General features: G+C 41.6%; 2 protein-coding genes across 4 annotated transcripts; both read left to right on the top strand.

Moving 5' to 3' along the window:
• The first annotated feature begins 201 nt into the window (after positions 1–201).
• On the top strand, positions 202–15,381 carry golm2 (golgi membrane protein 2). Of its 3 annotated transcripts, none has more exons than XM_034574256.1 (10): positions 202–1,293; positions 8,034–8,088; positions 8,246–8,339; positions 8,644–8,734; positions 9,741–9,864; positions 10,099–10,182; positions 10,575–10,853; positions 11,161–11,298; positions 13,043–13,210; positions 14,328–15,381. In XM_034574256.1, exons 1-10 carry the CDS (start codon positions 967–969, stop codon positions 14,402–14,404), a joined length of 1,437 nt encoding a protein of 478 aa, XP_034430147.1. In that variant the 5' UTR covers positions 202–966; the 3' UTR covers positions 14,405–15,381. The 3 variants fall into 3 exon arrangements, with proteins under 3 accessions (XP_034430147.1, XP_034430140.1, XP_034430156.1); XM_034574249.1 differs by having other exon boundaries at positions 203–1,293; positions 8,246–8,348; XM_034574265.1 differs by lacking the exon at positions 13,043–13,210 and having other exon boundaries at positions 203–1,293; positions 8,246–8,348.
• Positions 15,382–15,700: 319 nt separating this feature from the next.
• On the top strand, positions 15,701–24,546 carry ctdspl2b (CTD (carboxy-terminal domain, RNA polymerase II, polypeptide A) small phosphatase like 2b). Its single transcript, XM_034574278.1, has 13 exons — positions 15,701–15,979; positions 19,062–19,252; positions 20,296–20,425; positions 20,528–20,680; positions 21,004–21,252; positions 21,420–21,516; positions 21,777–21,888; positions 21,981–22,067; positions 22,337–22,399; positions 22,489–22,568; positions 22,789–22,915; positions 23,544–23,639; positions 23,785–24,546. Exons 2-13 carry the CDS (start codon positions 19,085–19,087, stop codon positions 23,848–23,850), a joined length of 1,428 nt encoding a protein of 475 aa, XP_034430169.1. The 5' UTR covers positions 15,701–15,979; positions 19,062–19,084; the 3' UTR covers positions 23,851–24,546.
• Positions 24,547–24,902: the final 356 nt, after the last annotated feature.

Below are 24,902 nucleotides of genomic sequence, written 5' to 3'. Positions count from 1 at the left end.
TAATACTACGTTTCCATACGGATTTTTCGCTCTCACCACGATGCCGCCGGTTTTAAATCACTTTACAAATAAGTGTAGACTTTGAGCCTACACGTGTCTAACAAAGTCAGACACAAGAAGCCAAGAACACACTTTCTCTTTGCTGCTAAACACGCGTTTTTATACTTTTTTTTATTTTGAAATGTAGGTTCGCCTCCATGGCGGAAGTGGCAGACAGTGGCTGCAGTTATAGTTTCACACAGCGCAGAAATCACGCCTGGTGTTTCAGCGGCTCGTGGAGATCATGATTTAAAATCCGCTGCCCGGTGATTTGAAGGATTTGGTTCATTGCGCAGCAGCGAGTGTTTCCGTCACACACAGGAAGAGACGCTACGTGTTGTCGTGGGGCTGAGGCTGGTTGTGTTGTTGCATCCACCGTTGCTAGCTAGCTGCTGGTTAGCCGGACATGTTGGTAGCTAACACCAACAGCAGGTCTGACACCAGAACCAGCAGCGGGGTGGTTCGTGTGTAACGGAGCCACACGTGTTAATATAACCCTGCAGGGAGACACACGGAGAAGAGCGTTAGCTGGATGCTAACGTCGCCCAGCTAGCTGTGTGGTGTGTGTGTGTGCGTGTGTGCGCGCTCGCTCGGTGCCACGGAGCCGCGTCGCTGTCCACGTCTCTTCTGCCGTGTGTAACGTTGCCAGCTGAGCTAGGCCACGTCCCCGCGGGCGTTTTTCACCCGCTGACACAGGACGGAGCGGCGGAACATGCCCAGTGTGCGGAAGGAGGGAGGAGAGTGCGGCTCGGTGGACATGTCTTCCAGCTTCATGCCTGTCTGGGTGTAGTGTTTGTATTTCGCCGCAGATACACTCGGCATGTCACGTAGACGGATGTGCTTGACACCGGGAGAGTAGCGCGCGCACTGGGCTCCGGAGGCTGCGGCAACGACACAGAGTTACGTTACAGGGTATTTTCAGTGGGGATGGTTGGGTTTGGCGCAAACCGACGGGGAGGCCGCCTCCCGTCCTTCATCCTCATCTTCCTCATGGTGATCATCGGCGTGCTGTCGTTCAACTACTGGACGGTGTCCAGCAAGCACGGCCGTCTGCTGGACGAGCTGGCCGAGGTGCAGACGCAGGTGAAGCGCACGGACGCGGCGCGGAGTCGGCTGGAGAAGCGCAACACGGAGCTGATGGTGCAGGTGGAGACGCACAGGAAGCAGATCGACCAGAAGGATGGAGACTACAGCGTCCTGGAGGGCAAGCTGCAGGCCCGGGAGGCGCTCATCAAGAGGTGCGGGGATGAGAAGGTACGGATCAGCCTGGGTGTGGTGGAGCGGAGTTTCTAATGTCTGACATGTTGGAGAAATGTTGAGAGTTTAACCCGACGATACAAGCTTGGGAGGGAAGTTTCCACAGACTTCCACAGACAAAGTTTGATGGATCGATAGATACTTTATTGATCCCGAGGGACATTTATCACACAAAACAGTCAAACACAAGAGCATGAGAACAATAAAAGGTCAAGAATAAGTTCACCACAGCGAGATGACAGTCCAGACACCAGAACTACTAGAAAGCTGTCACTGTAAAGAAGCATGTGCTAATGGAGATATTGACAATACAAATAAGTATAAGGGGATTTAAAGACACAGTGGAGTAGTGACTATTGAAGCCAAATATACATACAGATTAAAAGATAAATAACTGAAGCTGTACAAAGTTGTGACTAACAGCCTGTAAAATTATGGTGCAGCAAATGTAAGGGTGAAAACAGTGCAAGAATAAAACATAAAATAGGTGACACTAACTAAGTGTCTTTCATATTTGAATCAATGTAGAGCTGGGCAATGAAACTATATTAATACTTCTTAACAGTAACATTATACTTTTTAATTAATAGCAACATACCAAAGGTTCAGTCAATATCATACTTACACATTGTTCAAACATAGTCAGGTGGTATATTTCATAACTGATCTACCTCTGACTTATGCAAGGTTTGGCTGTTGGTCATTCTCTGCTCATAAAGAAGAGTTTGAAACCACAACATTCTCTCAGGAGCAAAAATCAGTCTAACATGTTTATAGCGATAGATATTTATTGTGAGAATCATCAATATGGACTGACACAAACTCTTTAATCATGATGTGATTTTTGGCCATATCATCCAGCCCTACTTCATATTGTGGGTTGATTGTTGTTGGTTAAAATGGGTAAAATCACCAATTTCATTTTCCTTTAAAAAAAATTATAAGATGAATTTGATTTTAACCAAACTGGCCGAACATCTCAAGTACAATAGTTCCAGACCTCTGCCCATAGTACAATTCACATGTTAAACTTAAATAAATCATTTCTAAATTGATTCATCCATCATCTCTTTTCTGCTGCATATCCAAATCCACATCACGTCTATTGATCCACATCAGATATATTTGTGCTTAAAATGCTGCTACAAATATCAGTAAATTCATAAACTTTGTAAATAGTTACTTAGTAGTACGCACGTTAAAGTTGAATCAGTATTTAAATTAGGTGTGGAGGGCAAATAGTACAGGGATCCAATGGCAAAGCATGATCCCTTATTACATAGCTTTCATGCAGGTAGGAAAAGACAATGTCACAATAGCAAGTTATGTTTCCTCATTCTCATATCTGTATTATATTGCTGTTATCTCCATATTCTGTGTCACAGGGATAAAAAACTGAGGTAACTCATGATGGATTGAGGCTTTTAGCTCATTCATCTGTTTAAAACCAGGAAAATGATCGTTCTTATAAAGAGGACAATGGTCCGTATCGAATAGTGTGTGGTACCTAGTGGCAGAAGATAAATGCAGCTCAAGACTCAGTCGGAAACTCATTCATCTGCACAGTATTATCCACCTCTCCACCACTTTCATCTGAGGTCTGTTCCACTAACGTAGGGTTTTTATACAGAGTCATAGCTCAAATATCTCACAAGTGTTTCAATATAACTTTGGGTTTTTGGAGAAAATGGAATGGTCATGGTGTTTCACTGTACCTTCACATCTTAACCACTTGTGTCTTTAAGTTCAAAAGACATAGATTTGACATGCTTGCCTAAATTAGGAGATGAGGCTGCCTGGTTATTCCACACAGAACTGTTTTATTCTTATGCTGTATAAAATCCACAGTTCTCTACATTCCTCCAATCTGCCTTCTGACACTTTATATAGTCAATTAAAGATATGATTGCATTTGCTAGGAAAAGCAACATTGAATTAATACTGATTCTTTTCTTCAGCACATTTTTACACATTTCACAGACTTTGTGTATTGCTCCTCTGTATGCCCCACAAGGCTGTTCCCATCTTTTGTCCTGCACGGTGGCCCCAGCCAGCAATTCACTGTCTTTTGTGTCCCAGCACCCTATGAGCATTGACTGGTGTGTGCCCAGCTGCCCTGGCAGACGTTAATACAACACATGAGGGGGTCGTTTTCATCTCATTTGCATCCAGTCTGACTTTTCTTATTTCTCTTGGACAGGCCCACATTTGTTTATCTTTGTCCCATGCTCCGTTTAGCATCATGGACAAACCACTGCTGGTCTCCAGTGTCCACATGGCGTCCCAGGAGTCGCGACATATATCCCTTTAACTAGTCAGAGAGGATAACGTTATGCCTCTGTGCACAATCACAAGCAGCTTCTCTGTGAGAGAAGGTTAGATCATGAATTGGCAAATGTAGTTGAACACTAAAAAAGCAGTTTATTGCCTAAACTCATGAAGTCATTGAGGGCTGGTCTTCATTTGCAATGATGTTGAGCAACAGTAAAATCACAAAAAAGCACACAGATTATAAAACAACTATATATAGATACAGTTAATGAAGATATGAGAAATATTCACAAAGGATAAACCAGTTAAACCAGGTAGAAACAGAAGCTGGATGGTTTGTGGTCATGGATTGTAAGTTGAATAGATCTTTCTGGTGCTTTGTAAAGAGTTCACGGTGGTCAGAGCTCAGAAAGTAAAAGCTGATCTGCCCATGTCAGTGCAGACGTGTACGACTTCTAGAGTAAGCCAGTCATGAGACTGAGTTTGATATGATCCAGAGCACAAGTCAAACATAGAAGTAATATAAAATGGCAGCTTCCTAATAGGAGCCTTGTAGATAAACAAATACAAATGCCCATCACGTCTATCAGATAGAGAAAACCACAAACTTCTCCATGCAGGATGTAATGATGGGTCCTAGAAGCATGTCCAGTGATAAACCCGGAGGGCTGAGTGATAAACAGCATCCAAGGATATTAGAGTGGAAGCAGAGTCTTGCCTATAAATCACATTACCCTTTTTCTACATAAGATTAGGAAAAACAACCCCTTTAGAGTTTTTAGGAAAGGCTTTGTCCAAAAGTCCTGATGAGATCATTGAAATGATATTTGAATGGGAGTTTATTGCTTTCCAAATATCAGTGTATTTTTATTCTAGTAACACTCAACAATGGATCATTTTACAGAGGAAAAATTGAAGTTTTTGCAACCAATACCTCCTCTAAATACCATAACTATGATGCATGTGCATTCTTATCCAGTTTAAGATGGTTCAGTACAGTTTGCAGAAATGACTGTTGCAGGTCATCAGTGTACAAATGTTCAAAGCAGTTAGTTAAAGATGAAATAATACAATAAATATAAATTGCTGTCAGACACGTAAATCAGAAACCAGGCACATGCACTTGAACAACAAACCAAAGTTCTATCATTTGTCTATAATAAAAAAGTAAATATACATAATATAGGTAATAATCACCTGTGTAAAATTACTTGGAGAGGTCCACAGAGATGACAGCACAGTATATTTACAAGATGATCTGCAGTGACCTCAGGTTGGAAGAGAGTCTTGATTCTGCTCAACCATTATTTTCAAATGTCCTCTCAGCTTCCTGAAGTCACTGTCGTTACTCAGTGAACAACTTACTTTTTTTTTATGGATGTTCAGCCTTTATGAGACAAGAAAATAAACTGTTTAGCTGTCTCTAATGTCAGTAATTTCTAAACTTTAACAAACTGACATATATTACAGACCAATTGGTGTTTTTCTTTTACGTTTTTATTAAGTTTCGACACTTAAATCCCTCATGGCAGATATATATTTTCTTTCTTGAAGCGATAAAAACTTAGAGATTCTCTTTTTGAGCAGAATATAGATGGTGACGTGTTTACATACGATGACTGTGAGCTCCTTTTGTGTCTTGGTAGTAACTCTAGTATCCGGGTTCTCATATCTGTAATTAAGATAGAGATAATACGCGTTGCATAGCCGTTGTTCCACTCCTTTCTTTTGTCAACAGCCCAACCCTGTTTGAACACAGAGGCATGCTACAGACAGTGAGAGGCCTGCAATGCAGAGAAAACCGTGGCAGTGGAGTTTTAAATGGCTTCCACACAGTACAGTATATGTGCTCTTGTAGCCATTAGGTGCTAGAATGAATCCTAGAAGCTTATAGATCTTCATACAGTGTGCAAACAGTCTTTTCAGCAGGCTCTCAGGGAAAGCCATTAATCACCTGTTCATGTTTTACAGTCTTTTTGAATACTTTATTTACAGTTTTCATTTTTTACAATCACAAAATATATTGACACAACATACTGCCAGACAAAATAACAGATAAGGTCTCTCATAAGTCAAGATATTAAGATGTTGGGAGCAAGGTACGGCAACATGAATAGATGAATGGAGTTATGCACCGCACCCATTCATGTAGCCACACAGGTCAGAGTCCTGATGGATGCGGAGTGATATGACTCAGTAACGTTTTTCTATATGTATACTAGACAAAATCTCCAGAGCCAATGCACATAGCTGGTGGAGCAGTAAATTCCAAGTCAGGAGAAGAAGTTATTACCATAACAAAGTGCATGTCTGCATCTACAGCAGCTCAAAGGTCTCTGCAGGACATCCAAAGATGACCAATCCCTGGTCTGGCTGAATGTCTCTGGAAAAGGATTTTGAAAAAAGTATAGATTTTCTGTCCTGTCTTTATTCAAGAGCATGGCCTTACATTTTTTTTTTCTCAAAACCTGGTTGTCCCTCTCAAATAGTCTCTGATCATGTGCATATTTGCTCTGCTCCTGTTGTATCTGTTTATCTGCACTAAGACGTACAGTTGTTGGACAAATGTCTTCTCATTTCTGTTCCCACTCTTGGATTTTCTTTCCGATGGCCCTGTAAGAACGCCTGGTATGACGTTGACGAGTAACATCAGCGCTGCTTCACTGCATCCGTGTCTGCTTTTCTTTGTGCAGGGCGGTTTCTGTTTAACCAGGTTTGTTTGACCACTTGTCGGCATGAAGCTTGTTTTTTTTTCCAACGGTGCTAATACTTCTTCAAATAATGCTTTTTAAAATGACTCAACACAGTGTTGAAACAAACAAACAAACAAACAAGTTATATTGTAGGGTAGACCCAGGGAAGATGTGCTCGTGATGCTAAGAGCAACACTTGTCACATTCAGGAGACACTGATGGTAAAATGTTGTTCACTTGTATTTGAGTAATGCAGTCTTCAACACCTTGTACTTGATTAACCTGTAGGGTGAGTTCACAGAACAATTAACCTGGGACGTCGCCTCTTCCCAGAACTTATATAAGATCTGAAGAAACCAAAGTAATAAATACATTTTGACACGAGCTGCTGGGAATCTGGAAGGAGCGAGAGATTTTGTGTGTCTCACCTGAATATATCAAAAACTGCAAATTTGGAAGTTTGACCTTAGTGCTTCACTGATTAAATTATGTAATCCTCCATTAGTTTACAGATCTAAAAAAGAAGCTGTTGCAAATGCTTTACTTCCTGTCCACTCTGTCCTCACTGCTTTTTTGAACAACTTAAAGAGCTACATTTGTAACATATAGGGAGTCTTTGAAACCCTATAAAACACCTAAAAGTTTTCCTCCTTCCCTTGGAAACACAACTTAGAGTGTAATTGAAACACAAAATACAGAGCAGCCGAGAATGTCCGTAACATCACAGTGAGCATAAGATTGGGATCCAGGTTAGTGTGTAAAGTTTCACATTATCGCTGTTCATTACAGAGCTATTTTAATGAACTGCACTATGGGGTTGTTTTCCTGGTCACTGAGTTTAAGTTAAGAAAAAATATATAATTACTTTATAATAATAATAATAACTTTACCACCTGTAAAGTAATTATCAAAGTCTATACTGATCGTGATAACAAAGGCAGATCCTTTATCGTGTTGGCATCAGATACTGGTAGTGGACCACGACCGAGGTGGCAACTGATGATGGATCCTAATGGTGGCAGTGGACAATAACTGTGGACTATAGTGGCATCCGATCTTGATGGTGGATCATGATCTTGCTGGCTGCTGACCATGGACTATGATTGCAGCAGGACTGCTCGATACATAGTATTTCTCCTCAGACACTTGACCATTAATGACATTAATCCACCAATTCACTGACCTTCAGTTATACTTCAAAATGTTTACCCTAATCAATGCTGCTAAAACCTTTATCTTGATGTTCTCCTTTACACTTGACATCCATTGCACTTCTGTCCGTCCTGGGAGAGGGATCCCTCACATGTGGCTCTCTCTGAGGTTTCTACGTTCTTTTTTCCCTGTTAAAAGGGTTTTTAAGTAGTTTTTCCTTACTCTTGTTGAGGGTTAAGGGCAGAGGATGTCACACCATGTTAAAGCCCTATGAGACAAATTGTGATTTGTGAATATGGGCTATACAAATAAAATTTGATTGATTGATTATATTTTTTGAATGTTAAAGGCATTTGCTCAGTTAAATTAAGTGAGATACTTTATTTTTCAACCAGCTACATGAATCCTGTCGCTGTGTTTCTTTTTCACAGTAACTCAGTAAAAGGTCCCCGTGTATTCTGTGTTTGTGCAGCTTTCGAAAACAAGGCAAACCTGCTCCGCCTGACATTGTTCACTGTTGAGAGAACCTGTTGTGCATCTCTTCGACTGCTTGTAGTAGAAGAGTCAGAATTCCTGCAGCGGTCCCTCCTAATTGCTGAGCCTTTGTTTTCCTCTCTTCAGATGAAACTGCAGAGTGAAGTCACATCCCAAATTACAGAAATCCAGAGGCTCGAAGGTAGGAGGACTTCAGCCTTGTCTGACCAGCAGAGGGCACTCTCAGACCCTCTTGTAAAAACTTTCAATGCGTCTATTGAAATTTGTAATGCATTAATCAGATGTGAACTAAACCTCTCCAAACTATTGTGTGTATCTGTTTGTGTTGCGGTGAACAGAGCAGCTAAAGGAGCTGAAGCAGGAGTTCATAAAACAGGAGGACCAGCTGAGAGAAGTGAAGAAAAACAGCACCACGTTGGAAAGAAAACTGGAGTACGAGAGGTATGTTAAGCTTTACAACTTCCTGTCGGTGTAATGGCAACACCGACAGGAAGTGTGACACAGGGTCTCAGTCACGTTTGCTTCTTAAGTTAAACATTATTATGACAATTAGTGAATTTTCTGTTAAATATTCACTTTAATCGAGAGATGATGGGTGATTGCTCATTTTGTTCCAGGTTTCTATTTTCTGATTTAGTCTCATTGATATTTCAATAAGGTGACAAAAATCTCAGTTTGGTGTAAAATAAATCCCAGATAACCTGAGTGGAACTGATGAGAAATATGTGTTAACTAGTTTACAGTGTGGACGTCAGATTGCACAACTAAAAAACGAGTATGAAGAATCCAAGAAGACTCTGGAGCAAGAAACCTCAAAGCTAAGACAGGTGAGTGCTGATGAAATCTTGACAAACACTTTTAAGTTAATAGTGAAGGGTTGAGCCTGAGGAGCCCCCCATGTCCTTAAGTGCAAATGCATCTATGCTAGGGCTGCACAATATATCGGAATACAACGGAATAGAGAGAAAACAGAGAATTTGAAAGAGCAGCTCCGTCAAATCTTGCTCTACCTCCTCCAACTAAACTCCACTGTGGAAACTTCTAGTGATCACTTTTTTCACGAGTTAAATTCATCACTGAGCGATTGATTTTTATAAAAGAATTGTCGCTTATTTATGAAACAAGAACTTGAGGGAAAAATAACAGCGCCCAGACGCACACAGACTCCGCTGCTGTGTTTGTGTCTCTCTCTCTCGCTCTCACTCTCTTGATTTGTCTGTCGCCACAATATCTACACTGATCATCACATAATGATCAATACTTTCATTAATGAGTTAAATCTTTCTTCAGAGCAGCGCGTGCATTCATAAGACTCTCTCTCCCCCACACACACGCACTCACACACACACAAACAATGTGATCTGACGCGTGTCAAACTGGAGGAGATGGCGGCGCGCTCCGTTTGGTTTGAGGCAGCGCGATTGACAGAGACACCAGAGGATGTAAATTACTGACAGAGCCGTTAAAACTGTGAAAAAATTACTTTTCAAGGACCAAACGTGTATTAAAAGACCCACATTAACACTGTAAGTGGACTTAGTGGAGCTGTGCATCGCTCCCTGGTCTCTGCCCCAGGCTTGGTGGCGCTGTGGCCGGGCTGTGCGCCTCCTCCTGGCTGTGGAGCTGTCCATGGTCTCTGGGTCAGTAGCCAGGGACTGTTTATGTTTATTTATCGCAAATCATATCGTCATCGTGCAGCCCTAATTGATGCAGCATTTATTCATTACTTTTAGATTTTATTTAACATACGTAGTGACAGTAGCAGCTACACTTTATTAATTCTATTAATTCTTCTCTCCATTTTTTTTTTAATTTCTTTTGACATTTCTTCAGAGTGTGATTATCAGCCAAAAGGGTGTAGTGGCAGGGAGACATGCAGATGGAGCACCTGGCGTTGAGATGGTTGGAGAGCGCCATACTGTGGCCACTAACCGGCATGACAGTAATGATTTAAAAGGTACAGTGGATGTGATGAGTCAAGTAAGGCTTTACCGCTCATGATGTTTCTATCTGTTGCTTTGTGCTTACATGGTAAATTCAGTATTTGATTGCTAGTGGAAAAATAAACATGCACTAAATGCTCATATACCCTCTGTTAGTTTGTGTGTATGTTACTGTTTCTATGACTCTGTAACTAGAAACTCATCAAACTGTCCTTTACCTAAGTCACGTTCCCTCTCCTCTGTTACAGAAGAGATGGGGAAGCCTGGCAGTGATGCTGGCATGCCTGGTATTGAAGACAGTGAGGTGGGAAAAATCGATGATGTGCAGTTTGGTAAGCAGTGGACCTAAAGTTACAACAGCACTTTTTAGGTTGACAAATGTCAGGGTCCTTTATGTATGTCACTGTACTTGACAATGTTTAAGAAAACTAGAAGGGGAAAAAAACTCCATCTCACTATGTTAAATGCAGTGGGGGAAAAAATGCACCAAAATTGTACGGATTCCTCCATCTTCTTCATACAGTTTTGTGGTAATCTATGAAGTTTTTGTGTAATCATGCTATAAGACAGACAAAACCAAAACATTACTTAGCCGGTAAAAAAGCTGTTCTGTGGTGTCATAGCTCAAAAACTGCCTAAATATTTCTATTACTGCTGCAACTAAAACACAAAGCAGTCAAAAGTGGACTTCAATTCCTCACTTTACCACTCATTTTATATTCAGCCTTGAAGAAACCAGCCATCACTAAGAAGCACGACGAGGCCCCTGATGTGGTTGTGGGCGCCGGGGCCGGACCTGGCGTTGGGGCAGCTGACGGGCCTGGAGTCCAGGGTCTGTCTCTGGACCAGCCCAGGCTGCAGCAGGACAGGGTGGAGGTCCAAGCTGTAGGGGTTGCACCTCCAAACATTATGAAACAGGCGGACAAACCAATAGTGTTTGAAGAGGACAACAAGGCAGGTATCAAGGCAGACGAGCTGGGAGAAGAGCAAAGACAACTCCGAGGTACAGCAGGCACCACGACCATATGATTCATATTAATTGTAATCACTCCCAGGCTTCACGGAAATACAGTTTTACTTAATTCAATTATGTTTCTCTCACAGCAAACTATTATTTTCAAAATGTTTTCATGTACAACATCTTCTGGTGCTACATTTAAGAAAACAAATACACTGTTTTTACTACACTATGCTTCATTGATAATAATCAGGAATATTTAAAAGGCATTCATTTTCCTTGATCGTTGTTGTCATGTTGTAGCTCAGTAGATTTCTACATAGAGCACCGCCTAAGTTTGTCTTCCTTTCAGCTCCAGATAAGGTCAAGGGTGACAGCGAACACTTGAGGGGTCTTGCTCTGCCCCCCAACCCTGCCCAGGTGCCCAAGCACATCCAGCCTCACCACCCAAAAGACCAAGTCGCAGCAGAGCCAGTACATCACCGTCAAAGTGAGTGTTCCTCCACAGAATAAAGTTACTGACTTGAGATGTGGTAGATGGAGGGGTAAATATTTTATTAACTCATCGACTGGTGATTATTGTAGAAGTGTTGGGGGGGGGGAATAACTATGCGTAAAAAGAATTGGTAAAATCAAGGCTGTTTTTGTTCGCTCTGCCTTTGTGCTGCCTCCCAGCTCTCTCTAATGTGTGTCAACTCAGAGAGTAAAACACAATTATGGTGTTGTGCTATCTGTGTGAATCTGTGTGCCCATTGCTAACCGGTTACACACTTACTTCTACAAAAGACATGTTCAGGGTTAGAATTTCTATATCTGAGCGTCTGTTTGAATGTAAGTCTCGTCTTGAATATGGAACACTGTCAAGGTGTAGAGAGAGAGGGCTCAGTTGCAGAGGAGGCGAGACAAATGACACACAGCTGGCTCCCAGATGATCCTTTCCTGCTGCCTGGCTTCTGCTTTGCTCTGCTGCTTTTTTTATTCTCCCTGTTTTCAAATGTTCGGTTCTTTCATCTCCCTCACACGTCCATCTCACCCTCTGCAGCTCTGTTGTTAAAAAAAACTCACCGCATACTCGTTTTTTTTTTTCCCACCAATCTTCTACATCTGATCACTTTATCCTTGCATCCCATTATGGTAAATTAATACCCACCAGATGTCTCATTTCTGGCAGTGTCTGGTACTTAGTAAACACGAGCCGCGTTAAGATGCTGCCCGGCTCAGTGCATCTCTAGTCCCACCCAGTGCTGTCGCGATCAGAAGGGACATCTCAAATCTGCACGGCAACAAAAGCCTATGATTTTATTAGATTCCCATCAGCTGTTGCCGAGGATCAACTACTCTTCCTGATGTCCAAGCGAAACATTAAAAACAAAAACATAACATCAGTTAAGACCACAGACTGTTTGTAAAGATGGATGATGCATCTCTAGATTCTCCGCAGTGGCAGTTGAGGTATTGCGTTCGCATTGATCCGAGCGCTAAACCAATCATGAGTGTCTCAGCGTTCAATCACGACATCTCACCCCGTTTATATATCATCAAATAACTAATTAAATCCAAACTTCTCAGAAACATGAAACACCGGTGTGATAAGATCTACCTAAAATGACATAAAACATCTTTGAGAAAGATTAATTTGACTTTTTGGTGTCCCATCAATTTACATGAGAGATTTATAAGTGGGGAGTGGGAATATAATATAGATTTATGACGTATACTGTATTATTTATTTAGTTTTATACTTTAACACGTACAAACTATTGTTTTTATAGCTTATTAAATAGCATGTTAAACTCAAAATAACCACAAACAGGCCTCTGTAATGGAAGTTGCTTCAGTTGAGTTGTTTGTAATGATTGGGATCAACACTCCTCACAGTAGCAACAAAAAGTCAACATATAATAGGATTAATTCAGCAGCATTGAATTTGATTGATTGATGATTGGATTGTAGAGATGATTAAACCAATAATTAGATTAGTGCTGCTAGGGAACCCCTGTTGTTTCCACTCAATCCATGATTGACTTTCCTTTTCTTTTCTGAAAGACTCATCGTCTTTTTTATATCTCTGTAGCCATTCACCTCCCCTTCCTTATCTTTTATCACATTCTACAGACAATCACTTATTCCTTCATGCATTTACTATGCAGTATTTCACCCATTCCTCCCTGTCTCCCTTCAACTGCCTCCGCTTTCCCTCCCTTCCTGATGAGGCCCTTCTCTGCCTCCTGCAGGCCGGTTCTTTGATGAGAACGAGTCCCCAGTAGATCCGCAACACGGCTCTAAGCTGGCGGACTACAATGGGGATGATGGGAACGTGGGTGAGTATGAGGCCGACAAGCAGGCCGAGCTGGCCTACAATGAGGAAGAGGATGGTGATGGTGGGGAGGAAGACGTTCAAGGTGAGCCAGGCTGGGGGACTGGACTGCCTGTTCAGATGTGTATCCTCCATTCCGCCCTTGCTCCTTCCCTCCACCCCTGTCCTGCTGCTGCCCCCCCTGCATCTGTCCTGACAGTTAGAGTAGCTCACAGTACCCTGAGTTTGGTCCTTGAATTCCATCATAAACTATAGATATGCAAGAATTATGACAAACTCCTTCAGGGTCAAAACAGAGCTGCTATTTATGCAGTTCGGGATGACTAACTGAATTGTTAGTAATTTCACATTGTATAGACACAATAACAATCCCAGTTGTTCCGTTTAGGGAAAAACTGACCCAGGAACTTACGGTTCTGTGAGAATATTTCTGCCATTTCGTATTTTCTCTCCTGCCTGTGCTTCTTTTTAGCTGTACCACCTGTCTGTGCCCACCAAACATCTGACCCACATCTAGACCAGTAGATAAATATAGCTCGCTGTGTTCGTGAATGTGTCTATGTTCTCCTTGAAATATTGAAATGCATGCCCATGTATTTTTTTCTCTGTTGTGATTGTTTCCCATGAATTCCTGATAACCTTTTTGGATTAGAATTTTAATATTTGATTAGAGTGTGACAGTACTACTATCTTTGTTTTCATTCATCTTTTAAAAAACAATTTGTCATTTCTGCCTGGTGATTGGCTATGATTTGTCATTTTTATTTTATGTTTAACTGTTCAGTTTGTGTTCCACCTACAAGGAAACAAATAATATTCAAGATATATGTAGGAAATGTTTCCTCCCACGACTATATGTATTTTCTATAGATTCTTCTAGATAAATACATTGTGGCTGAATCAGCAGGTTTATTTACAAAAGACTAGATGGATGTAAAGCTGAAAATCAGCACTTCAGCTGGAGTCCAGATGTGCACCAGTATATTCAACACAATGGAAAAACATGTATCTAATACTATTCCATTTCTGAATGTACAGCTATTAATGTGATTGGACTGATGCAGAGGACATACTGTAGTTAATGATTCGTGTACAATAATTTGTTTTATTATGCGATGATGGTGTATGATTACAACACTTCATTTAGTGTAAATGTTTCTATGAATTTACCTCTAATATTATTTCTTTTTCCTTTTTTCCAGATGATGATGATCGTGACATGCAGGGAGATCGGGCTGTGGATTATGGAAAAAGACATCAAGCTATTGACATTCTTTGAATGGGAACTCATACAGCTGTAACTCATTAAACATATTCAGACCTGCCTCTACAACCAAGGTCTCTCTCAACAAGATAGTTTGAACATCAATATGTTTAAAGAATTTATAAGGTGCATCCTCAATGTCATGCGCTGATCAGACATTACAACTAATGAATTAATTCTGAATAACTTAACATGATATGAAGAAGAAGAAAAACATGGCATTGTCCTGAGCTGCTCTTGATTTCCCAGTGGTTCTACGACAGTAGAGATGAGATGCTGTACATTGACTGTTGAGGTTTGTTACTTGATATCGGCCTCAGATCGTGACTGATTTGTCTGAATGAGGCCTGTTGACTCACATCTGAACTTCGAGGTCGAACTGTGTTTTTGTTTTTGCTACTTTTCTTTACAGGTCGCTCTAACGTCATAGAAACAAACTCTTCACCTGAGATGTTTATCAAAGAGACTAACTTGGCATTCTGCCTTTTCAACATAACTTTGGGACTTTTACAGTGAAGACTTTTTTTTTTTTTTTTTTTTTTCAGGAATGGGAATACTCTACAAATGCCAAGGACTCTTCTTATGGCCTATTAAATCAGTTTCTTTTCTTTGTGACAGACACTCCAAAGTGCTCCTCATTGTTTTGTTTTCTTAATGATACCATCGCATGCAGTCAAAACCTTTTATTAATCAAATTAAGCAAAATACTGATGCATAAGCAATACTTAGAGCAATTGTTAGTATCCTCCGCCGTGTGCAAAGATGATCTGAGCACACATGGAACTGACTTACTGTACACATGCTTCCATTAATGAAGTCTCTTGTACATAATGTAGTTGAGCTGTTACCATTTGTACTGAGGAGATGTCCTCGTCCTTAGAGAAATCCGTCAACATGAAATCGGTTCTGTTTGTGCAGCCAGGTACATAGATTTCTCGTGGAAAGGCAGATTGAATGTAATTTAATTTTATTAAAGGTGATGCTTCATGTCATTTGTCACTTGTGATCATGCTTTAGAGTTATTGTAGATGTGGAAAACGACAGGTAACACAGGTTTATTCTGGTGATAGTTTTTCAACAATAAGAAAACTCAGCTGCTTTCTAAGGACAAAGACTTTCATAGGTGTCCAGCTCCTGAATGCCTTTAGTTTCTTTCTGTAACATCCTGTTTCGTTCATTCTCTGTAAGAATGAGGAATCTGTTGAGTATTAGCAGCTCAGATCTTATAAATGCCCGATCGATTGTTATCTCGTTGAAGAAGAGGTCATGCACTGTTTGTTTACAAAAGAAGCAGCACACGGATCAATCAGCCCCGGGAGAAGAAAAGACGAGCGCTCGTCCTCTCGATGCAGACTGGTGTTTTTGAGAGGTAAGGGGGTGTGTCTGTGTCCCATACGGGTATCTGCCTCTGAGAGACGGAGCAGAGGCGGGAAATGGCGCCTGGTAACACAACGGTGTGTCATTTCGGAGACGGCCCTTGAGCAGATACACCGAAAAAGTCGGATCGGATCACGAAAACAACCACAGCCGCAGTTGTGATGGTCGATCGGCGCTGAGTCGCTACCCCCGGACACCGCGGAGCACCGTAAAGTAAGTCGCGCACGTTAACCTTGGTCGTGCATTGGTCTCCCTCGGCTTGCGGTTTATGTAATGTTGGCTAACGACAGGATAAATATTTTCCTCCTCTCGCTTGTGCACATCTGTTAGCCCGAAGCTGTTTTACCAGGAGGCTAGGTTGGGTTCACGCTAAGTTAGCCGTGCTAAGCTAAGTTCGCACCGCTAAAACACGGCCTACCCCCGGAGCCTGGCTAATTACTGGTCGACACGATGTATCGGTTAATTTTATTTTCATGTTGCTCGTTGTCACTACGCTGTAACTTAGACGAAGCGCGTCTGTTTATTTTCCCTCTTAAATCAACAGTTAACGCGAGCTAACGACATGCTAACTCCTGTAGCTACCCACTGAGGCTAGCGGCGTTTAAACTGGCATTCCTTAACTGAAGTTTGCTAGCTCTACATTAGCAAGCTAACGCCGTCCCCTCCATTTATCATCTTCCCAGTTGGTGCCGAGTTGTTCACGTTCAAACACTGAAACCATTGAATGAAATCAAACCTATTTATATTAGTTGGTTCAGGTCAACGCTGTTCAGACCGATGTGACATTTTAAAACGTTACTGTGTCTGTTAGCTGTTTTGATTAACGACATCTGACGAGTTCTGTTGTCAAAACACCACAAATACGAAATTGAACATGATTCACAGAGACGCACACATGAGACCGGGCAGTGACCTGCTTCACACCAGTGATGTCCCTTAACGGAACCAATTGTTTTTAATCTTATTTCCCCCCCTCAACTCGCGATGTCGCACTGGTTCGCTAGCGACACGTTAGCATGTTCGGGCTCGCCTCGTCGAAATGCTAACGCTAGCCGAGCGCCTGGTTGTGGCGATTTAACAACAAAGCCGACGCCTCAGAGTGACACTTGACGAACGGGACGGTGTTGAAAGCGAAACTACTGTTTTCTCACTTTCTGAACCCTCGACTCGCTACACGCGACCCCTTGTAGTTCATTTAGGAAGCGCTAGCATCACCGTGTTAGCCGCTCGATTAGCCGCAACGCTTGGTAGCCTTGATTATTGCGTGCAACGTTGATCATGGGTTTGATTTGAGCAACTGATCCAGACATGTCCTGTGTTTACACGTGTGCTTTCTAATATTACGATTTACGCGTTGGCCACGTCTGAAGTGAACCCGATCATCGTGGTGGTTGTTGCGGAGCGGACGTGCCGCTGTGTGAAGGGCCTCGCTGGTTTCTCCTCTGCGTCTTGCTAGCTGCCTCATACAGTCTCTGTGGCATGTTCTTATTTCCCGCTCACTCGCTCATACCAGGCAGTGAGCACGATCCTCGGTTCGTGGGTGATGTTTGGCAGCGGCCGTGTTATCATGCAGAACACGGACCAGGGTCGATCGCAACGGTGACTGAGTCAAACAGGCACTTGATGTAGATTTTTAATAAAGATCCAGCAGTGAAACCCAGATGTTCTGTGTAACCTGTGGGATCTTTATTCAGCAACACTGTACTTAAAGTTTAAAATGTCCATGCAGTTGCGTTAGCATCTCTGACATCCACAAGCTTACTAATGTGTATATGTTGTTTGTAAAGTATCCCTGCTACTTTGACCATTCACCGTCAGACTTATGAATTATTAAAACACTGTTATTTTCCTGTATTTCATGGTCCAAAGGGAAGAATGAAGAGAATTAGTTATAAGTCTCAAAGTATCACAACTTTCCAGCCTGTACAGTAGTATTGTGATTAGTACAACACTGAACTGCAGAAGTATTATGGACTGCTAATTCGAAGTACTTTAACTTTAACGTTTTTACTCTCATTGCAAGGGAAGAAAAAATAAAGTTATGCAATTCTAACCACAACAGTTAAAATGTCTACCACAGATCAGCCTCTTCTTGGCTGTTTTATAATGTTCTTCACAACTTGAAGCACTGAAGATGACAGACATGAGCGATTGCTTCTCTTAAAGGCACTGAAAGTTTGTCTATTAATCTTAACACTTTAGAAAGTTGCTAACTCACGGCATCTCCAGGTGGATCTGTTCTACGGCCTGGATTTATCACCTCTTTAATCTCTCAAAAATAGAATGATCTCAGAAGGTCTTGAAAACTTAAATATTGCAAGAGCTGTATGATCAAATCTACTCTCATAAATGTTCTGGCTGAGTTTTGATATTCAGTCACAACTTTCCGGGCTTGTTCCACTTTTACTGCCTGTTTCTTTAATGTTACCATTAATTTGGCATGTTTGTATTTTTTTTGTGTGTGTGTCTGAGATTGAGCAACAGTACTCGCACCTCTGGTGTGTTCGTGGATCCGCCCCCTGGAAATGTAAAGCAGATGTAGCGAAGGACATTTTCAGTACATGGGACGTACAGGATATATTCAGATGGTGCTATTGTGCGTGTGTAGGGCTCCTGACAGGTTGTGGATATGTCCGGACACATTTTCAGCCAGCTGCTGTTACATAAGCGCGAGGGGCTGGCATGCTTCACTGACAATTTGAGTTGCCTGTGAATAGTTTTTAGTTTTCCCTGTACTTACTTGAGGACAATGCTGACCAATTAAATCCCTCCACTCTGCAGAATAAGGAGTGTATTTCTTACAGATTACTTTGGGTTCAAATGAGCCACATTTTACAGCTTTATCAGTAGTTATAATTATTTTGGCTTCTGTACTTTGACTTAAACATTGATCTTGCATGCACAAAGCGAGTAGTAAGGAGTGCTTGTATAATGTGTGTGTAAAGTAAGGTCCGAGGTAGTGTTCTTTTCTTTTTTTTTTATATTGTACCGATGGAAGTAAAGCCAGCTGTGGCTGCTGTGATCCGCTGTGATGTAAGTGAAATGGGATCTTGAATGCATCCAGATGTCTACAGAAAACTCACCAGTATTACTCCAGTACAAACAGATACACTCCCACAGACTTATCCATTTTTAACACAGTCGCGATTGTTCGAACAACCTGTTTTTCCACTTGAGCAATTGAGTGTTTACTTCAATTTGTTTCCTTCACTCTGCACAGTTGTGTTAATTTGCTCTCTCTCTCTCTCTCTTCCTGTATGTGCCGTCTTCCCTGATGTGGGGTTTTCCGAAACAGCCTTTCATGTGACTGCTAAAACAATGAGGCTGAGAATGCGTAAGGCGTCTCAGCAACCGAACCCCAGCGTGGCGAGCCGCCTGTCCAGGACCAAGCGGAGGCACTCAGAAGTAGAAGAGGACACTCCTACTAGTGGAGGGCGGGGCTTGTTCTCAACCATCAAAAAGTTCATCAGAGGAAATGCTGTTAAGGTAACTACCTCAACGATCATGTCAAGCGGCCTCACTTTTTAATTAAGTTCAATGCGGAAATGAGTATGATGCCCCCTCTGGAGGCTCTGGAGTGTTGTACCTGAAGAACTTGTTCCTCTCCTGTACAAGTGTTTAGTTTAACAGTGGTAAACTTTCTGGCACTGTTCTTCTAATGGTATAGCATGCACTCTCCAGGTCTCTTGAGTTAAATACAGTGTTTCTTGGTGCATGGAGTGTCATGTTTCCCAAGAAATGTCTGGAGGAATGCAGCAGCTTGTCTGAGAACTCGGACTTGGGTCTAATTTTAGCTTCTGGCTCACGGAGTTGGTGTGCAGGGACAGGAGGTAGTAACAAGTGGAAAAGTCAACTCAGCTGAAAGGAGCTTTTCCTCTGGAAAGACAGAGGATTTCTGATGTTTAACACAATTTTGTTATTTCATGGTTTTCCTGCATTTCCTCATTAAGTCTTTATTCAACACCTGTAGGACTATCGTTGTTGTTACTGCCTCTATTGGTCAACTCTCTTACAAGTGAAAAAACCCTGTACTTTTTCACCAGCCTTCTACCTTTTTAACCGCTGATATCTCAAGGCCCATGTAGACTGATAACAGTGGTGTTGAAAATTCATTGTGTTTCGTACCTTGCAAGATGAGTGTATTAAACTCACACTGTGTCCAACTGCACCATATCAATGTTGTGGCTTGTAATGTCTGGTGAATTGTAGTGCTATGATGTGAACACAAAAAAAACCACTTTAAAATACATAAAAAGCTAAATAGTATCAACAGTCAACAGTTTTTCCCTTTTGGATTATTTATTTAATGAAAAATAACACTATGTACCAAGGTGCAACAGTCTGTGTTCTGTGTTGTTTATCCCCATGTTCTTCTTTGTAGCCAAAGATTTGATCATCATCATGACACAGGCCTCGTACCACTACTTTTCTTACATTTGTTTTTATTTGGAACAGCTTGAAATCATCACAATGTATTTTTTTGATTAAATACAACTAATCACTGTTTAATGTAATTTCTTTTCTCGTAGGTGGAGCAGGAAAGCCCAGCTAAGAAGACACGCCTCCACTGTGATGTGGACAACAACCTGATCACCTCTACGACCCCGAACACCGACTCCCCCCGCAGGACTATCGGCAGGAGAGGCTCCATCAATGGGCGTAAGTAGCACTCAAAAATAAAAAAAGTACTCTGGGATTACCTGGCAATTAGTTGTCTTTATTTTCCAATTGTCTCTGTTAACTCTCACTTCTTCATGGCAGAGGCAACCAATCATGACAGGAGTAAGGAGAAGCCTAACGGCAGTCTGGAGGAGACGACGACGGCTGTGGAGCTGCCCACCAGTCCTCAGAGAACCACCCTCCTTGGGACCATCTTCTCCCCTGTTTTCAACTTCTTCTCACCAGCTAAAAATGGTAAGTAAACCCCCAGGTAGCCTGTTTATCAGACCATATTTAAAAGACTGTAGTACATATAAAGCCCCAGTAGTATGTTTCTTTCTCATTAAGAGCTGTCTTTTACTATCTTGATCACCAAATAAAGTTCAATATGAATAATTTTTTATGTGAATGTGAAGCAATGTGCCATTATGCTGTTCTCCAGATTTTGTAAAGCTGAGACTGTAACCATAATGTTTATTCTGCCATAGAATGTTTTTTACTGCTTGATCACATTTAGACTGATCTGTTTATTACGTGCTGTGTAGCTCAAACGTCTCCTCGTCGTATTTGTGTTTCAGCCTCTTCTGGCTCAGACTCTCCAGACCAGGCACTGGAGGCCGAGGAGATCGTCAAGCAGCTGGACATAGAGCAAGCTGTAGAGATGCCCACCAGCACGGCCACATCCACACAGGAACTGTGTGCCCCCACTAACTTCTACTCTAGTGTATCACAGCTGCCACCTCTGCGGCCCCCCCACATCCCAGAGGCTCTACCCACAGCAGGGGAGGGGGAGCTTGATGCTAATGCTGACCTTCCACCTCTTACAGGTAGATACCACAGCTCAAACCAGGTGGCTCTGAAATATTAAGAGTTTTGATTCATGTTGAGGTAATAATGACGTAAGCTATAACTGCAGGCTCTGGTGTATCTCACTACGTTGTTCCTTTTTCTCAATCTCTTTGTACTAACGTTTTTTTTCTTGTTGTGGTCCAAGCTCCAGGCGCCACTCCAGAAATGGCGTATGTGGTCTCTCCTCCGACTGCAGTACCTCCAGAGGCGTCCTATGAGGAAGACTGGGAGGTCTTTGACCCGTGAGTTTCTCACTGCAGTGCCATATAGTGATTAGTCCTATAACTAGACCCCACTTAAAACTGCACTCATTTTAAGTCATTAAATCATTATTTTCAGAATCGTTACACCCCTACTGTGTACACAGTGTACAACAAGTAAATGTAACAGAAGTATCTGTATTTCTTGGTACTCGAAATCCAAGCTAATAAAATTAATAATATCTGCTTAATTTACAATATTGTGGTTTTTAATTGCCTCAAATTGTGTGATGTTGTTTTAGGTATTTCTTCATCAAACACGTCCCTGCACTGACAGAAGAGCAGCTCACCCGTAAGCCAGCCTTACCACTGAAGACGCGCAGCACGCCTGAATTCTCGCTGGTCCTAGACCTGGTCAGTTAATGTTTACGAAATAAATGATTTATACGTTGTTGTTATTCTTATTCTCATTGTTAAAATGCGTTATTTTCTGTTTTGTTCTGCAGGATGAGACGTTGGTTCACTGCAGTCTAAACGAACTGGAGGACGCAGCACTTACCTTCCCTGTTCTCTTTCAGGATGTCATTTACCAGGTAAGTGCTGCCTCACACGAATGTTTCCTATAGTATGATACCACTAGAGGGGGCTAAAGTCATTATTGTTAAAGGCATCATGTCAAGGAACGTGTGCTTCCAAAAATAGACAAGGTTGTATTTCCAATAAACAAAGACACTACAACAAAGGCTGGTTTGAAAAGATGCAGAGGTCATAGCCTTCAATTTTCATCTTGTCTCTCATGTCCTACACTTGTCACACGTTGATCTTAAATCTTTGCTAACCTGTCATCTGTTGTCATGTGCAGGTGTATGTGCGACTGAGGCCGTTCTTCAGAGAGTTTCTGGAACGCATGTCTCAAATCTACGAGGTAAATAAATACCTGGCTTCCTCTGTTTATTAAAAATTAATTGAATCAGATTAGATAAATTGACCTTTATTCTCTTCTCTCTTTTGTAGATCATCCTTTTTACAGCCTCTAAAAAGGTGTATGCAGACAAACTGCTCAACATCTTGGATCCTAAAAAGCAGCTAGTGAGGTATGATGTGTTTTCAGTTCATCTTTTTATAAAAACACAACAAACACCAAAGCTGAATGAAAAGACAAAGAGTTCAGGAAACAGCCGCGGCGTTGGTATGCGTCACTGTTGAGGTGTCAGTGTTGTGGTTTTTCTGAATTATTGATCACGCTGACCTTGTCCCTGATTAATTTTTCTTCTTCTCTTCCCTCTTTCCTTTCATTCCCGGCTGAAACTGTAGACACCGGTTGTTTCGCGAGCATTGTGTCTGTGTCCAGGGAAACTACATCAAGGACCTCAACATCTTAGGCAGAGACCTGTCAAAGACCATCATCATCGACAATTCACCACAAGCCTTTGCATATCAGGTGACCACCCAGACAAAACACGACACTGGGGGTTTTGTTTTAAGAACATTTTTTCTTGTTCCACTGACTGTTATGTGCTTCTGATTAATTACCACAAAACAAACATTGATTAATTGATGTAGCCCACTGAGCTGAATCAGACAGATACTGACTCATTCATTTTAACACCAGTTTCTTAACCAGATAACTCTTTAAACACCTTGTCTCATTAGATATGTTGCAATCCCTCAGCTTGGTTTCCTTAAAAACTAATACTATGTTTTATAAATGTGTAGTGGGGAGGTGTTCTTCTTTTGAAGCGGCTTTCCAGTCAATCACGATGGAAACTATTTTATAGATTTTTGGTTTCAGTTTTATAATCACACTGGGAAAGCACTTTGAAGCCAGTCAAAATAGAAAACTAGAATCACCCTAGAGAGCCAGTTTTTAAAAAAAAAAAAAATCCTTGATCATCCCCCTGTTTAGAATCTGCACCAAAATGTAATCATTTCTTCTCTGACCTATCCTGCACTCTTCCACCAGGTTTCATTCTAATCCATCCAGTAGTTTTGTAATCCTGCTAACTAACAGACAACAAACCCCCATTAGTTTCTCATGTGATGGTAATGACATTTCCCCTTGTCCTCAGTTGTCCAATGGGATTCCCATAGAGAGCTGGTTCATGGACAAGAATGACAATGAGCTGCTGAAGCTGGTGCCCTTCCTGGAGAAGTTGGTTGAGATGGTAAGATGTCTCACTCTTCATTTATACATGTACGACCTGTAACACCAGCTACATCAGACTCATGTTTTACCATTTCAGTAAATCTAATCTAATTGTTTTTTTATTCTCCTCCTGTCGTGTTCCTCCGTCCCGCTGAACTTGTCAGGATGAGGATGTGCGGCCGCACGTTCGGGAGCGGTTCCGGCTTCACGACCTTTTGCCCCCAGACTGAACCCGACCACAGACTCTCAGAACGGGACAACGTGAAAAGACTCGAAACCACATGTGTGTAAAAAGCCCCCGTTTGGATTACAAACTACAACATTGCCATTACTGATAAAAAAAAAAAAAAGTTAGCCTTTTCCCCCTTTTTTGGTTTGTTTGTTTTTAAACGCATCATTGCTTAAAAAAAACTTTGAAAAGGAAAACGTTTTTAAGGATCTGATGAGACATTTTCTAAATCTCTAAGTGTATAGATGAATCGACACAATGAACAAGCCCAGATAGACTCCTCTTTTTGACTGACTCTCCAGCTGTGGAGCCAGATGTTGTCTCCACACTAAATTCTGAAGTCTTGGTGCTGGTGTGGTGGATATGAAAATGCCACCTGGCAAAGAGGAACTCCACACTGACCGAGTCCCTGAACCCAAATCAACTCCTGGTGCTCACGCTGTTGACACTGATGAATAACGACACTCTGTGGCTACAGACAATTTTCAGTGGGAATGAGGGGCCTGTAAATCAATCTGCGCATGTGTGTATGTTTACTCCTAGCCACACACACACACTCACTGATTCGGTGTTTGGCAAACCTACAATCTGTAGCCTTTTAAAACCATATGCATTCCTCTGTAGCTGAGTCAAGTTTCTATTGTTGGTTGCAGTTTTTTCTGGTAAAACTGGTGTTTCATTGTTTTTTTAAAAAAAAGGAACATTTCAAAATGTTTTACTTCTGTTTGTAAGATATGGTATTTTAAAAGGGGTCATGTAAGTTTTATTGTAAGCCTTTTTTCCTATGAGGAGAACATGGCCGCATATTAAAAGGTCCACTGCATAGTCAGATGAAATGAATCCGGACTTTAAGATTAGTTTGTTCTCTTTCTAACAGATAAAGGTTTGAATCCGTGTGTTGGCTTCACTGTGGATACAACTTGGCTCCCTAATTAAATGTTAGGATTAAGAATCTTGTTACCTGTAAATCTACATATTGTAAAGGTCTGAGGGCATTCATCTTCACAGTGATGTGTCAACGTCAACCTTTTCTTTAATCATAGTATTTGATTT

Source organism: Hippoglossus hippoglossus, chromosome 3, assembly GCF_009819705.1.
Source record: "Hippoglossus hippoglossus isolate fHipHip1 chromosome 3, fHipHip1.pri, whole genome shotgun sequence".
NCBI classification, from domain to species: Eukaryota; Metazoa; Chordata; class Actinopteri; order Pleuronectiformes; family Pleuronectidae; genus Hippoglossus; species Hippoglossus hippoglossus.
The sequence above is the reverse complement of the archived record's forward strand: the minus strand, read 5'-3'. Positions and strand labels throughout refer to the sequence as shown.

What these genes read in the sequence shown, in the direction of transcription:
- golm2 (XM_034574249.1), top strand. Translation starts at nt 967, where the DNA reads ATGGTTGGGTTTGGCGCAAACCGACGGGGAGGCCGCCTCCCGTCCTTC. An exon ending in AAACCTCAAAGCTAAGACAG is followed by an intron (nt 8,735 to 9,740) that starts GTGAGTGCTGAT and finishes ACATTTCTTCAG; the next exon opens with AGTGTGATTATCAGCCAAAA. An exon ending in TGGGGAGGAAGACGTTCAAG is followed by an intron (nt 13,211 to 14,327) that starts GTGAGCCAGGCT and finishes CCTTTTTTCCAG; the next exon opens with ATGATGATGATCGTGACATG.
- ctdspl2b (XM_034574278.1), top strand. Translation starts at nt 19,085, where the DNA reads ATGAGGCTGAGAATGCGTAAGGCGTCTCAGCAACCGAACCCCAGCGTG. An exon ending in CTTCTCACCAGCTAAAAATG is followed by an intron (nt 20,681 to 21,003) that starts GTAAGTAAACCC and finishes TTTGTGTTTCAG; the next exon opens with CCTCTTCTGGCTCAGACTCT. An exon ending in TCTCGCTGGTCCTAGACCTG is followed by an intron (nt 21,889 to 21,980) that starts GTCAGTTAATGT and finishes TTTGTTCTGCAG; the next exon opens with GATGAGACGTTGGTTCACTG.